Source organism: Asterias rubens, chromosome 11 (genome assembly GCF_902459465.1).
Source record: "Asterias rubens chromosome 11, eAstRub1.3, whole genome shotgun sequence".
Lineage (NCBI taxonomy): Eukaryota > Metazoa > Echinodermata > Asteroidea > Forcipulatida > Asteriidae > Asterias > Asterias rubens.
The window spans coordinates 6,128,483-6,143,933 of NC_047072.1; the positions used below are offsets into that span (position 1 = coordinate 6,128,483).

The 15,451-nt window shown below is 39.3% G+C and overlaps 1 protein-coding gene, 1 long non-coding RNA gene and 1 other non-coding gene across 3 annotated transcripts; 1 reads left to right on the plus strand and 2 right to left on the minus strand.

Annotated features, from left to right (window-relative positions):
• Positions 1-1,980: 1,980 nt before the first annotated feature.
• Positions 1,981-11,174, minus strand: LOC117296358 (ADP-ribosylation factor-like protein 13B). The gene is made up of 10 exons (XM_033779237.1): positions 11,155-11,174; positions 10,295-10,360; positions 8,554-8,624; positions 8,095-8,344; positions 7,070-7,175; positions 5,926-6,128; positions 4,884-5,007; positions 3,799-4,102; positions 3,306-3,527; positions 1,981-2,128 (listed from the first exon to the last, which is right to left on the minus strand). The coding sequence occupies exons 2-10, from the start codon at positions 10,351-10,353 to the stop codon at positions 2,049-2,051; spliced, it is 1,419 nt and encodes a 472-aa protein (XP_033635128.1). The 5' UTR covers positions 10,354-10,360; positions 11,155-11,174; the 3' UTR covers positions 1,981-2,048.
• An 8-nt stretch (positions 11,175-11,182) lies between these two features.
• Positions 11,183-15,015, minus strand: LOC117296359. Its single transcript, XR_004519745.1, has 3 exons — positions 14,978-15,015; positions 12,285-12,337; positions 11,183-11,318 (listed from the first exon to the last, which is right to left on the minus strand). It is a non-coding gene; the product is annotated as an uncharacterized LOC117296359 (long non-coding RNA).
• Positions 15,016-15,341: 326 nt separating this feature from the next.
• Positions 15,342-15,424, plus strand: Trnal-uaa. The gene has a single exon. It is a non-coding gene; the product is annotated as a tRNA-Leu (tRNA).
• Positions 15,425-15,451: the final 27 nt, after the last annotated feature.

The following is a 15,451-nucleotide window of genomic DNA, read 5'->3' on the forward strand; positions in this document are numbered from 1 at the left end:
TATCTGATAAAAAGTTACATGAGGCTGACCGGGGATGGATTTCACAAAGAGTTAAGATTATTCTTATCTCGAGTTTAGGTCGAGTTACTCGTCCTAACTTGGGACTAGCCGTCAGTTTTTAATAACTCCTAAAGAGTCCTACAGTAGGACTAGTCCTTAGAGGGACTATCGTTGTGAAATCGATCTCAGGAAAAACAGCAACATGGATCAATCCTGATAAAAAAAGTCTTCAAGTTTCAAGGGCATAATTTAAAACAAATAAAGGTTTTCAAAAGCATACTTGGCTTGATTTCGCTAAGCACTAAGATTTGTCTCACACGACGAGTGCTGCCTTCCTCACCATAAAGACTAGTCCTAAGTTAGGACTATCTCTGATAAATAAAACCCAGGTTTAAAACCAGTAACTTGTTGTAACATTCCCTCAGGCACTTTAGAAACTGAAAGGTAAGTACAAACACAAATTGCATTTACCCAAAATTCAAATTCATTCAACAACTTTGTATAGATACATTATTGCACTGACTTCATTGATTGACTTTGTTTACAAAAAAGTGACCTTCTCAGGGCATTTACTGGCAGCAATTTTTGTTCTGCTCATCAAAATTGCCACTGCTTTTCAATTGTTACTTTTTTTCTTCTTCTAAATCAGGGGTGTGAGTCATTACTAATGAAACAGTCTGAAACTTGGATACAAATTCAAAGATATGTTGAAATGATGCCATTTCTACACTTTGGTAACCCCTGTGGTTATAGATTCCAAGGAGCTTTTGGAAACAGTATCCAAAGCACCAGAGAAGTAGACCAATGAGCAGGATTTCTTTATGTGTGGAAAAAAATATTGTCTGATTTTCTTCACCAGGTCGACATAAAAAGTCTGAATTCAGCCAAAAGTCTTTACAATCTCATCCCTGCTAATAAAATAGGTTTAAAAAAGGGATCCTTAAAAAATAATCAGGAATTTTGTTGAGGATGTCAATTAAAATTGCTTCCTGGCAGGGGAGATGTATTTACTGAAACTAACTACCCTAGGCTCGATTTCACAAAGAGCTAAGATTGATCTTAGGTGTGAATCAATCTCAACTGCTAAGCAAAGTGGGTTGTCACAATATACATCACTATGGCAACGCTGACAACTTGTGCACGTTGGTGCTTTGTGGAATTGAGCCCTGTGGTGGATTTCACAAAGAGAGTTAAGACTAGTCTTATCTTGAGTTAGGACGAGTTACTCGTCCTAACTTAGGACGAGCCATACAGTGTAAGTTTTGTATAACTCCTAGAACTAGTCCTAACTCTTTGTGAAATCGAACCCTGTTCATTTAGGATTTTATTATTTTGTGTCTTAATTTACACATGTCTCAATTGACACATAAATTCAAGAGATATAAAAAATAACGGCTGAATGAGTTTTAGATGTCCACCATTTCGTTATATCAAAAGTTGATAGAAAACCAGACAATACAATCTCAATCAAATGTAAGATTTTTACTACAAGTCGTGCCTGCAGGAAGTCAATATTCTGGGGTTCTTTTGTAGACATGTGATGTCACATGGTGTACAACACACCATTCAACTAAATTGCAAGCAATTCATCACTGTAATGTTTTAGGGTAAATAATATTTTTAAATGTTGTAGATTTTTTTTTGTTTTTGTAAGTGTGAGAAATGTCTCCCTCTGAAGTAATGTATTTTTTGAGAAAGGGGTAAATTTTTCACTCAATCAATAAAAGACTTCAAGCCCGAAGTCGTTTATTGTGCATCTGAAAGCACACAAACTAATTTGTACAAAAGTTTTTTTCTTCTTTTATTATTCTCTGGCCACTTCGTTGACAATTTGAGCCCAAACTTTTGCAGGTTTTTTATTGCATAACATGTATGTTGGGATACACCAAGTGAGAATACTGGTCTTTGACAATTGCCAAACGTGTCCAGAGCCTATAATTAGGTTTAAGTTGCAGTTTACAAATACCGTGTTTTTTTCTCCATCATTAGCAGAGATTTGTTTCTTTCTTTGGCAGTGACTTTGGTGACGCTTCAATCATTCACGGTCGTCATGTTATGACGTCGTCATCTTGATCGACATTTGGCTGGGTCCTTGTTGACGGAATACCAATTAACTTGTCACCATTTACTGTTGGAAAGAAAACAAAAAAGGGTTTAGAATTCTGAATTGAGTACATTAAAAATTTGACGTCTGAAACAGTTCGGAGCGACTGGGCGTGCTAGAAGTTGAAAGATCGACTTTTGCAGTCGTTGCGAACGACTCTGGAGCAACTTGGTTTTCGGACATTGATCTGGTCATGAGCTGAGTGTAATGTAAAAGCTGTGTTATGAAAGCCTGTCTGAAACCAACATTTATTTGGGTTGACCTAGAATCGATCCTAATCTATTTCGTCCGGCGCGACTCTGGAGCGCATGTGTGAAACAGGTGTTATACAAATGAAAAACAAGACCACTTTAACATCTATTCCAATCATTGTGGTACCCGCTGCCAAAACATAGGATTCAAACTGCCTCTTGCTACTGGGCAACCTCGGTAGTCTAGTTGGTAAGACACTCCTCTAGAATTGCAAGGGTCTTGGGGTCAAACCCCACCCGAGAAACATGCCTGTGATATTTTTTTTACAGGACTTGGGAAAGTACCGAGTATACAGTGCTAACACACATCGGTGTATGGGTAAAAACCAAAAATTAATAAGACCACTGGGCTTGTTCCAATGTGAGTTTACCCTGGCCTGACACTAAAATCCTCTGGCCTCTGGATCCAGTGTTAAATTCAAGCCCTATTGAGCAACATATAGAGTGCAGAGTTTCATGGCCGAGTGGATAGAGCATCGAAATCAAGTTCTGGTGATAAGTCACCGGAGTGTGGGTTCGAATCCTGGTCGTGAAACTTGTGTCTTTGAGCAAGATAATTTACTATAATTGCTTCTCTTCACACAGGGGTATAAATGGGTACCTGCGAGGGTAGAGGTTGATATTTTGAATGAAAAAAGCCTTTGGAGCAATATAAACTGTTGCCCAGGTTGTATACTCCCAAGGGAGCCACCACGATCTCAATTTTCAAGACTCTTCTCAAAACATATCTATTTAAATCTTCATATGCTTAATTATTCTTTTGTTTTCCTCTGAGCGCTATAGAAATACGGTTGTTATTATTATTATTATTAAAACATTAAAAAGTGATGTCATTGGCCCTATGACCAGGGCACTAACGTTAAGCGCATTGATACGGTTATTGTGAATACGCTATATAAGAATTAGTTATTATTATTATTATTGACATGATCCATACAGGCCATACTCACATGATGATTTGGACTCGATGGGGCCGAGCCTTGGACTTATCCTCTCTGGTAGGGGATCTAGTGTCGGCTGGTGGATTGGTCTTGTCAGCGGGCGTTGATTCATAGTCGATGCCCAGGACGGAACACTTAGAGGTGGAGCCAACTCATCTGGACCTCCGTCCAGAGGTAAAGGCGCCAACTTATTCTTCTTCTTTAATTTCTTCTTCTTTTTCTTCTTCTTTTCTGTGGACAAAAATTACACACACAAAAACACTAGAAAATAATTTTCCAGTTGAGCAGTATGGAATACATAATAAGTTTCAGAACAAACAAATATTCATAAAACATTCATTTCCATCCACTTTAACTGATGGATATTTACAAACCAAAATAACAAGAAGCTGGACAAAACTTCTTTTAAAATGGATGTTCAGACCACATCCTCAGTTTTATGGAAATTTGAATTAACTTTAATAATATTTGCTGTTCACAATTATTCTTATATCATTTTTACCTTGTGGTACGACGATATCAGCGTTGTCAGACCCAGCAGCCTGTATTTCTGTTTCAGCCCTTGCATGTACCCCTCTCTCGTTCCTATCGTCTCCGATCACCGCTTCTTCGCTACGAAGTCGTTTTTCAGCCTCTGCGTTTCTCTCCCCGGATGCACTCTGGGATACTTGAGAGTTTGTGTCATTGTTCTCCTCCGCTGCCATATCTCTTGAAGATGCCGATTGGTTGTTGTTGAGTTTCTCTGGCTCAACATTCTCTATATCTCCCTTCTTCCCCCCTGTTTTAGTGTTCTTCTTTTTCTCTGCCTGTTGAAATAAACAAATATAATAATAATAAAAAGGTTCTTATACAGTGCATTTCATAATAACCGTCTTAAAGCCATTGGACCCTTTCGGTTAAAAAGAAGAAAAAAAATCACAACTAACTTACAGGGTTTACAGAAGGTAGTGGTAAAAGACTTTTCTTGAAATATTGTTCCATAAAATGCTTTACTTTTTGAGAAAACAGTAAAACAATATCAATTCTCGATATCGAGAATTACAGATTTATTTTAAACACATGTCATGACACGGCAAAACGTGCTGTTACAAGGGTGGGTTTTTCCATTATTTTCTCCCGACTCCGCATCCGATTGAGCCTGAATTTTCACAGGTTTGTTATTTTATATAGAAGTTGTGATACACAAAGTGTGGTCCAATGGCTTTAATGCGCTTTACATAAGCGCCCAAGTCATTGGGGCAATAACATTCCTTTAATCTTTCTCAGCTCCCTGGAGAGTATACAACCTGGGCAACCGTAGCGCTCCAAGGGCTTTTTCATACACAATATCAACCTCTACCCTCGCAGGTACCCAGTTATACCCCTGGGTGAAGAGAAGCAATTTTAGTAAAGTATCTTGCTCAAGGACACAAACAATTTACAAGCTTAAAATGTAGTTTGACAACTTATTTATACATACCAGGGAATGACAGCTTTAAAGTTTTTGTATAGAAAATTAAGCAGACAGGCACTAACCCCTCCCTCCCAGCGTACGGTTTGTGCTCTTGTGAAAAATGTAGATAATGGTGATTGGCCCCTTATTTTTACCTGCTTTTGGAGGGTTTTCTTGTCGACAGCCTTGAAGGGATCTCCCATGACAACATCCTCATCTTCATCCTCCTGAGGTTCCTCAATCCCAAGACGTTTCCTCTCTTCTGCCTCCTTACGCTCTCTAAAAAAAAACAGACCCACAGAATATTCAAAGCTCGGAATATTCATCTACTAATCATCTCCTACAGCAATCTGGGCCCAAATTCATGCCACCGCTTACAAAAGAATATTGTGCTTACGGCATCCTGTAAAAAGTATGATTCCATTGACCATAAGGCCCAGATTCCGCAATAACCAGTGCCATGAAATTGGGTCCTGCTCTTCTACAAGGAACATTCACATTCTTTTAAGACACTGGGCTTGATTTCACAAAGCACTAAGATTCATCGTAAGATGAGTTGTCAGTATCGCCAAAGCGATTTGTATTGTGACACAAGCAACTACGATTGATTTGCAGTTTAGATTCATCTTTGCTCTTTGTGAAATCGGCCCCTGGACACCTTTGGTAATTGTCAAAGACCAGTCTTCACTTGGTGTATCTCAACATATGCATATATTAACAAATCTGTGAAAATTTGAACTCAACTGGTCATCGAAGTTGCGAGATAATAATGGAAGAAAAAACACCCTTGTCACAAGAAGTTGTGTGCTTTCAGATGCTTGATTTCGAGACCTCAAAATCAAATTCTTAGGTCTTGAAATCAAATTCAAATATTTTAGTGGAAAATTACTTATTTCTCGAAAACTACACTACTTCAGAGGGAGCCATTTCTCACAATGTTAGTTTTTATGCTAAAAGTGATTACCAATAGTGTCCAGTGCCTTTAAACTTTTAGACCATAGCAGCTAAAACTGCATTCTTCAAAAGTTCCCACTGTGACTGCAAACCACTGCAAGATTTGACCCTCCAAATTTGTCATAGAAAAGTTTCCCATAGACTTTAACATTTTCCAATAGAAGTGCCCTTTGCAACATGAAAGTGGCCTTGCCTTCTAAAAGACGAAATTCACGTCTGCTGTAGATCAAAACCACATCTTACCTTTCTTCTTTTCTCTTCCGTATCCTTTCTGTCTTGGCTTTTCTGTCGATAGCGTCTGCTTCTTTCTGGTCAGCCTGCTCTCTGGCGACGCGGGCGGTTAGTACAGGCCAGTCCTTCAGGATGCCCTGAAGCAGCCACTGCAGCCCAACATTCACAGACTTATCCATCTTCTTCCCAATTCCCTTCACAGCTGAGCAAGTCTCCTGCAAATGACAATAACAAGAATAATCATATAACATTAATAATAGTAATTGTGGCTTCTTATATAGCGCATATGTCAGTCACCCAGTGACGCTCCTGGCGGTGTAGCATACAGTATTTCCTGCCAGATGTGGGACTAACTTTGAATTATAAGACCTTATTCTGATAGCACCATGTAATGCTTTACAGGGTGCTGCGGCGCAAGGAACACCGGGGCAAACCCCTTCTCTTTTCAATAAGTGCACTGGGTTCTTTTACATGCATTACATAACACATGGGACCAACAGATTATTGTCCCATCCGAAGGACGAAGCAATGGTTTTAAAGTGTCTTGCTTAAGGACACAAGTGTCACGGGTGGGGATTCGAACCCACACTCTGCTGATCAGAAACACTAGAGTTTGAATTCGATGCTCTTAACCGCTCCGCCACGACACTTCGATTAATGCAGAGTAATAATATACCTTGTAGCTGGATTGAGACCCCTTGCTTAAAACAGGCCAAAGGGCGTCTTTTCACAAAGTACTATCAATTTATAGTCTCCTGATGATGACAAGAGCAAGCTAGTCGAAACGTTGAGACCAATAAAAAAATCAATCAGTGGTAGTGCAGTTAATGACAAGAAATCCCCTCGATCCATTAAAGCTAAAGTAGTAGTCCTGGCCGATTTTCTACCTTCTGCCCAGGTATTAGTTAAAAGCAGGACAGGACAGTTCATTTTAGAACTGAGAAGTATCCTGAATTCTATGGGTCCTTCCACGAACTTGCTCCCTGTATTACTTCTGTCAATATGTATACTCAAATGATGTCAGTGTCATGTGCATAAGGTCTATAAACACAGTGCTTGTTTTGTGTTTTATTTCCGAAGCAAGACCTGACCGATCCATTTACTGGCAGCTCTAAGTGCAACTGAACCCTGTTGGCTTAAAACTTGTTTGTCTTACCACACGGCATGGGCATTTACTGTCAGTCACCATGTCCTCCAGACTGAGTTGATCGCAGATGTCAATTTCGTCAAGAGCGCCCTCTTTGTCCTGCTTATTGGCAAGGCTGTTCAAGAGAGAAACAAACAATTAAAAAAATACATGACAAATTTCGTAAAAGGATGGTCTGATAGCAAAGCTATTAATCCCATCACAGCCCTCAAATTCTGCTGCCCATCTGGTATCCCGTTCAACAAAGCGCAATCAAATCATAATACTCCGGTTCTCAAATAATTACACTGGCTACCAATCTACTTCTAGAATACAGTACAAGCTCCTCATCACTACATTTAAAGCAATTCATGGAACATGCCCCTCATCCCGTATGTACCTGCCAGACCATTCCGTTCCTCCTTACCACACAAAGCCGTACGAACAAATTCATTTGGTTCAAGACCTTTCTCAAGTGCCGCCCTCCGACTTTGGCACTCTCTACCTACATGTAGCTACATCCGTTCTTCACAGAACATTTAACAGTTCAAGACACACCTCAAATCCCATTTGTTTCCTATTGCCTGATAATAAATTTAATATTTGTTATTATAATGTATGCCTATAGTGTATTGTATGTTAATTTATTGCTCTTAAACATGTTTGTTTTTTTGTAAAGTGTATTTATATTTCTTTCAGTGCTGAAATGCGCTACATTAAGAAGAATAAGCTATTATTACTATTATTACATCACAGGTACCTATACTCCTGGGTGCAGAGAAGTAATAAGTATCTTGCTGAAGGACACAACTGAAAATTACCCCTCAGGGCCCAATTTCATAGAGCTGCTTAATAGGCAAAAAATAATGCTTAAAAACTCCCTGCTTAGCTGTGACATGGTGATTTGGCTGGTAACCTTATTTTGCTAAGCATACTTTTGTTGTGCTTAGCTACTTTTCGTGTTTAAGCAGCTCTTTGAAATTGGGCCCTGGATTCAAACCCACCCGAAGATTGATAAGTGTTTATGGGTGGAATCGTTATATCACGGCACTCACATGAGGATCCGTTTCCCTGCGATTCGTTCCTGCTTCAGGACCTCTTGGAGTACGTCCTGACACTCCCGAAGGCGTGACTCATCACTGGCGTCCAGTACGAACACCACCCCATGGATCTCAGCGTAGTAGCTCTTCCAGATGGGACGGATCTTCTTCCCACCGCCCAAGTCGAAAACGGTGACGTCAAACTTCTCAAATTTGAAGTTGGTGCTGACGAATCCAACAGTTGGAGCAACGTCATCTTGTGATTCTGAAAAGAAGAGGACACCTTTTTAGGTTGCGACCGATTTTCGTGTTACTTCAATGTAAAGTCATTTACTCACTGAACAGGGCAAGGGAAACATTTTGCACAGATTTGTTGTTGTATGCATTTGTTGGGATACACCAAGTGAGAATACTGGTCTTTAACATTTACCAAAGGTGTCCAATGCCTTTAAACACTCTATATTAAACACCTACCTCCTTGAATGCCTAGGATGGTTGTTGTCTTCCCTGCATTGTCAAGACCAATCAGGGCTAGGGTTACTTGTCTGTAAGTGAAGAAAATAATCCAGCTTAGCAGGTTTAGGATTTGGGGGAAAAATCTACAAGACTACAGGGATTGTAGCTCAAAATGTTTACTGGACCTGGGGTCGATTTCACAAACAGTCTAGTCCTAAGAGATATTAAGAACTTTAACAGTTTAAGGCTAGTCCTCAGTTAGGACGAGTAACTCGTCTTAAATCCTTGTGAAATCCACCCCAGAGACTTTTTTACAAGAGCAGAATCAAAATGAGAAGAACACTACCTGTTAAAAATATCACAGGCATATTGCAAGGGTCGTGGGTTCGAATCACACCCGAGTAAATATGCCTGTGATATTTTTTTCACAGGACTCGAGTATACAGTGCTAACACACATCGGTGTATGGGTAAAAACCCCAAATTAATATTCTTTATCTCCGATGCAAATTTAACATTGTATCATTGCGGTACCCGCTGCCAAAACATAGGATTCGAACTGCCTCAACCTACTGGCAATCTCGGTAGTCTAGTTGGTAAGACACTGCTCTAGAATTGCAAGGGTCGTGGGTTTGAATCCCACCCCAGTAAATATGCCTGTGATATTTGTTCACAGGACTCGTGAAAGTACTGAGTATACAGTGCTAACAAACATCGGTGTATGAGTAAAAACCAAAAATTAATAAGACCACTATCTCTACAGATTCACATTTGAGCTGTTTTTGGAACAAGCACTAAGAAAACATTTATGTCATTGAACAATCAGCAGAATTGAAAGATATTTGAACTTTTCAGTTTCAATAAAAAAATAATGTGAGGTGTTATTATTCAAAAGCACTAGAACGGCGGTTTTGTATGGTCATAAGTTTACTCTGCCCAATTTCATGGCGTAAGCGGAGAATTTAGGCTTCGGCCATGCATACTCAACGTTACTAGGCTTTCTACGCTTACAAGGCTAGCGCAGAAATTCGGCGCTTGCACAGAAGCGGGGAATCGTGATCGTAAGCATGGAATTCGGCGGTAAGCAGAGCCATGAAATTGGGCCCTGGTCTGACACTACAATCACCAGCCTCTGGTGAGCTTGGCTTCAAGTGAAACTAGGTTTCACTTACGAATCAATCAATCAATCAATCAATCAATCAATATTGCACTGTATCCTGCAGGACGTTGGCTCCATGAATTTTCTTTCTCCACTCTTGCCTATCTTCTCGCCTCTTCAATGTTCCGGGTAGAAGGTGCTGTTCGTGATAATGTCATTTTCCCACCTCTTCCGAGGCCTACCCCGTCTATTTTTTCCAGTTACTGTTTCAAGTAGGATGCATTTTGGGAGTCTGTTCTTACGAATGGCAATTCTAAACAATTTAATCATTAATAAACAGTCATTGGTTGCGAGCTCAGGCCGCAGCTTTCCGCCACTTCGGGCTCAAAAAATTACATTTGTGTTAACTACTTATAAAGGCCCTTTTCGAAACCATGGCTTCGGCTTTGGATTTGGCTTGTTGAGGCTCCGTTGTCTTGTCTGAAGCCCTGAGCGCGTACGCCCAAAGCCTGCGCACTTGTCAAAACAACTGAGCTGAAACTGAATCCAATGCCAAATCCGATCATTTCGAAAAGGGGCAAAAAGATATTTTTGATCATAAATTGTAGTTTCAAAATGGCTGTGATTTTTCAACAGTAGCCACACTTTAAAGTCAACTCACTTTGGCGGTTCTCGCCTTGCTTTCATCCACTGGAAACAGTTCGCCATCAGGCTGAACATTCCCTCCCTGAAAACAAATAACGGACAGAAGAATATCATTATAAAGATGAGTGCTCAAAACTTAAATTGCAACAATAATAATAATAACCCGTTTTTATATAGCTCTTTTCACAACCGGAGGCTTGAATCACTCCTTTAACCATCTCAGCTCCCTAGTGGGGAGTATGCAACCTGTGCAACATTAATATGAACTACTCGGCTATAAATCAATCACAAGAACCATCTCTGCATTCACAGGTACCCATCGACAAATTTGATCTACATGTACATCCTAATAATTGGAGATATTAAAAGGCACTGGACACTATTGGTAGTTACTCAAAATAATTGTAAGCACTAAAAGTTACTTGATACGAGCAAACAGCTCCCTCTAACATCTAAAGTAACATTGTTTTTGAGAAAGAGGTAATTTCTCACTCAAATATTAAACAAATTCAGACCTGAAGCCTTTTAACAGACATCTAAAAGCACACACATTTGTGCAACAAGGATGTTTTATTATTTTTACTATTCTCTTGCAACTTTGATGACCAATTTAGTACAAATTTTCACAAATTTGTTATTTTATTCATAGAGTGTAGTACACTGAGTGTATGGTGATACACTGAGTGTACATGTATGTTGGGATACACAAAGTGAAATACTAGTCTACGACAAATTACCAAACGTGTCCAGCGCGGGGCCTTTAAGTCAGTCAGGAAAACGTTTGCGATAAAAACGTCTACCGACACGAGGTGGTTATGAATTCCAGTACATGTAGAGGGCAGTCTACAAACAAGATGTTGTTCAATGAAAACTTACAGTCACAGTAAATATCTTGTATTCTTGTCAGAATCCTCAAGGATGATTCTCATATACAGCGTTGTGGTGAGAACTAAAGATTGAAATCTCACACCGACGACCCAAACTGAAACGATGACTCCCAATGGCCAGCTTCCTAATAATTCTCCTCCCTGGTACAGTACCTGTGAATCATAATAATAATAAATAGTAATAATAATAAGACTTGTAGTGCGCACATATCCACCCTGCTGGGTGTTCAAGGCGCAGTCAAACCAAAAACAAAACAAAGAAAAACAGACACAACAAAATTAGTCCTTGAAAACCTGTGAAGAAAATTTTTGAAAATTAAATCTTAATGAATGACCCTGAGATGATTATGTTTTGATCTTGAACTTTTCGTTACATTTACACAGCTGCTGGTGACCATGGTGACTGCGTTGATTGATCACACAAGCAGGCCTGGAGTGCGTTTTGGCGGCGGTAACCAAAAACTGTTTCGGTTGTTGGTCGTTGGTTCTGCTGTTCAGACTGAACGATAACCGAGTTGCGAGCTTTTGGTTATGACGTCAGAAACAATTATTGGTTACAGCCGCCAAAACGCACCCCCTGATACTTCAGGAAGGCAACAAAGGCGATTGCCTCCATGCCCCAGGGTCGTTGCCTTGGTGCCCTTGGAATTTCCCTAGTAGAAATTTAAAATTTCTGCATAGGTTGCCCTTTACCAAGGAGAAAAATTCAAAGGTGCCCTTTCAAAAACTAAGCATGCAGGACCATTCCAGCATGAAGGATGGATTTTTATAATAAAACAAAAAGGTTTTGTTCAAAGGCCATTCTAACAAACTCTAATTAACACCTTGAATACATTGATTAACAACAAAATAAGACAACAGGCCCGATACCTCACGAAGGCAACAAAGGCGTTTGCCTCCATGCCCTCTGTTCATTGCCTTACTGCCCTTGAAATACTACAGTGAAAATGTACAATTTCCTCATAGGTTGCCCTTTACCGAGGAGAAAATGCCTTGGTGCCCCTGCCCTTCCAAAAACAAAGCATACAGGATGCCCTGTGACAACTTCCTGATCAATGTGAATAAAACTTTGTGAGACTTTACATGCAATACCAAAAGTTTTGAACTTCTATAACTCACCTGCTACTCAAGTTTTGTCACAGCTCTCCATTGCTAATGTAAAGTACGTCAACCTGAAAACCAGATGAGAAGAACTATAAAAACAATGCTTGTAGATGCAGTACATGTACTTTACCTAGAATGTTTAAAAACCAAGTTTCAATTGCAGGGTTGCAGCGAGACCAATTTCAGTGGTGGGCAATGAATCAAATTTCACCAAAGGCGAGCGGTTAACAAAATTATTTTGTTTTGAACAGCTTTATGATGCACAGTGTTGAATTAGTGGTGAATAATAAATTCCTTATGAAATTAACTAGTTAATTGAAATTCGCTTGGTCGTATAAATAACTCTTGCAGCTAGTGCTAGTGACTGCCTTGTTTGGCCACTCAACTCAAGCATGTATACACAATTGCATTCTTCAAAAGAAAACTCTCTTCGAAAAAGAAAACTTTGACAAATATCTGCAACTGAAGATATTGAACTTTGAGCAAAATGATTTGTGTACATGACCAAAGAAATGGCATTGTTGTTTAGCTGCGATCACCCTCCTGTCCTCTCGACGGCCACGAGGAGGGTTCTGTTATCGCAAACTAACAACATGCCATACGTGCTTGACATATTTCCAGGATCTTTCTGAATTTGATAAAGGATAAAGGGATTGCTTTGACTTTGAAATGCAACTTCTGTAATACATGTACATCTATAGCAACATTCATTTTGTTTTTCATTATATATACAAAACTTGTATAAAATATAAATTATACATTTTAAAACTTGAATTATCCGATCTCTTTCTTTTCAACAATAATTAAATTTGTACGCTTGGATTGGTCATTTGGTGGGTGAGTATTTACCTAGCATGACCGATAATGATAAAATTTCTAAAAAAGGAATACAGCACCCCAGTTACTGGGTCTAATCTAAGGCCAGGGTTCGTTGCAATAACGTAATGCACCTCCCGACGGGACGAAGGTTACGTTATCCCAACGAACTAGCCAGGGACCCAAGGGTGACCAACCGGTCCTACTAAAAGCCGACAACAAGTCCAGAGTGCCGACAACACGCCAACAACAAGTTCTAAATACATGTACCTCAAAAACAGCAAATAAACCAAAGACTTATTAATTAGAACTATGTGTGCTTTGTAATAAAAACAGTTAGGCCCAAGTTATGACAAAACCTCACGACAAGTCTGAATATTTAACCATGAAAAAAAAACTTACACAGAGAGATGTCAGACGGACTTCCCACAACTCCGACGGAATTCCCACAACAACGACGGAATTCCCACAACAACGACGGAATTCCCACAACTCCGACGGAATTCCCACAACTCCGACGGAATTCCCACAACTCCGACGGAATTCCCACAACTCCGACGGAATTCCCACAACTCCGACGGACTTCCCACAACAACGACGGAGGCTGTCCTCTATAGAACACCGCTGTTCAGAGCTCTACATCGAGTGCCAATTAGTTTTGCGCATGCGCGAGATGTTCAGAAAGTCCAACATGAGATGAATTATTCATAGCAGTGACCCCATCGCTGTTTTGTGCATGTTTCTATGACTTTAACAGCGAGACCGAATGACGTCAACGATGAGTTTTGTTAGACTGTTGTGAGTAAAATTGAATTTCCCTGATATTAAAACAATGTTTGTTGTAGAGGAAAATTATTATTTTATCAAATTATTCCGTTTATATAGCAGCAAACCCTCTCTGGAATTATCAAAATCAGTGGGATTCCACCGACGTTTTTCTGACGCGGCCTACATGTTTCACATACAAACTTAACAAACGCATACACTGCACAATGTTTATACAATGTGCACACGTCACAAAAAGCGCAATTGCCCAATGCTTGTGTACATTACCCTTGATAAAAATTCTTCACCAGAACGTCGTCATGTGTTACAAAAATAAACAGGGAATTGTTTTCAAAGGGTTTGCTTTCTCAATTTTGAGTGGAAAACATCAGTTGTTATATATTTCTTACGTGTGAGGTCTATTTCTCAACAAGAAAATTCACATTACGTAGATTTTGAAGGATCAATTCGACTCAAAATCCGACCATCGCAACTAACTTCATTGCATATTCATGTTTAGTTTTCCATCTTGGCTTTTAATTGGTCAAAAATCGCGATGACCCCAGATCGTTTTCAACGGTTGAAAGGCTATGTTTTGTTTACGATTTTGACTCAAGAGGGCGCTCGTCAACAATTTCCCACATGCGCAAAACTAACTGTCAGCGAGTAAGCAGCGGTGAGAACACCATACCCGTGACCAACAAGTTGTCAATGACAATGCCATTTTTCTAACTAAACTAAAGAACATTTTTAGCTTAGTTAGCCTTTTTAATAAGCACGAAAATGTGATTACCGCAAAGCAGCACTAGTGAAATTAGCCCTGGGTTATGGAGTGTGATGGCTGGGAATGGCTTCCAAATTAACTGACGTTTATTCAGCAAATAAAATGGTGTAGGCCTAGAATTCAAACAATTGAATTGAAAATGAAAACAAAATAAAAATTAAAATCGTATTCGTAGGTAATTTATTTAAAATCTGCTCAGTCCATTTTTGCACTAAAATTAACATTTATTTTGGATTTCAGTAAATATTGACAATATTACCTATCATCAGCTTTACTGCACACAAACTAATCTCAAAAAAAATACGAAAAAGAAGATTTTACTTGTAAAACAAAATATCCTTACCACACAGCGGACTTTTTCTGTATAATTTCCAGTTTAGTCAGTAGAGCAACACAGCGTAAATTAGCACGACGTCGTGTCAGGGAACCATACACGATAAAAATACCAATTAGTCACGTGATATTGTTTTGTTTCCGCAGCAACATTTATTATTTTGTTCATGTGATGGGGCGCCCTCTTAAGTTTCAAAAGCAACTCCTGTTTAGAAGTCATTTTATGCTTCAATGGTCGTCTTGTACAACAAATCTGGTTAAAGAAGTGTACTAAAAATGCATACTTCTATTCAAAACACCAAGTTTTCCTCAAATTAAAATTTACGTGAAATATTTAATAATATAGAGTGGCATACCTCTTCAGGTATGTATGGAACACGGTGGCCGAGTGGTTAAGGCGTTAGACTTAAGTTCTAATGGACGTAAGTCCTCATGGGTTCGAACCCCATCCGTGTTAGTAATTTTCAAAAATTTTTGAGTTTGA

What these genes read in the sequence shown, in the direction of transcription:
- LOC117296358 (XM_033779237.1), bottom strand. Translation starts at nt 10,353, where the DNA reads ATGTTCAGCCTGATGGCGAACTGTTTCCAGTGGATGAAAGCAAGGCGA. An exon ending in CGGAAGAGAAAAGAAGAAAG is followed by an intron (nt 5,008 to 5,925) that starts GTAAGATGTGGT and finishes GTTTTTTTTTAG; the next exon opens with AGAGCGTAAGGAGGCAGAAG. An exon ending in CATCGAGTCCAAATCATCAT is followed by an intron (nt 2,129 to 3,305) that starts GTGAGTATGGCC and finishes TCTTTCCAACAG; the next exon opens with TAAATGGTGACAAGTTAATT.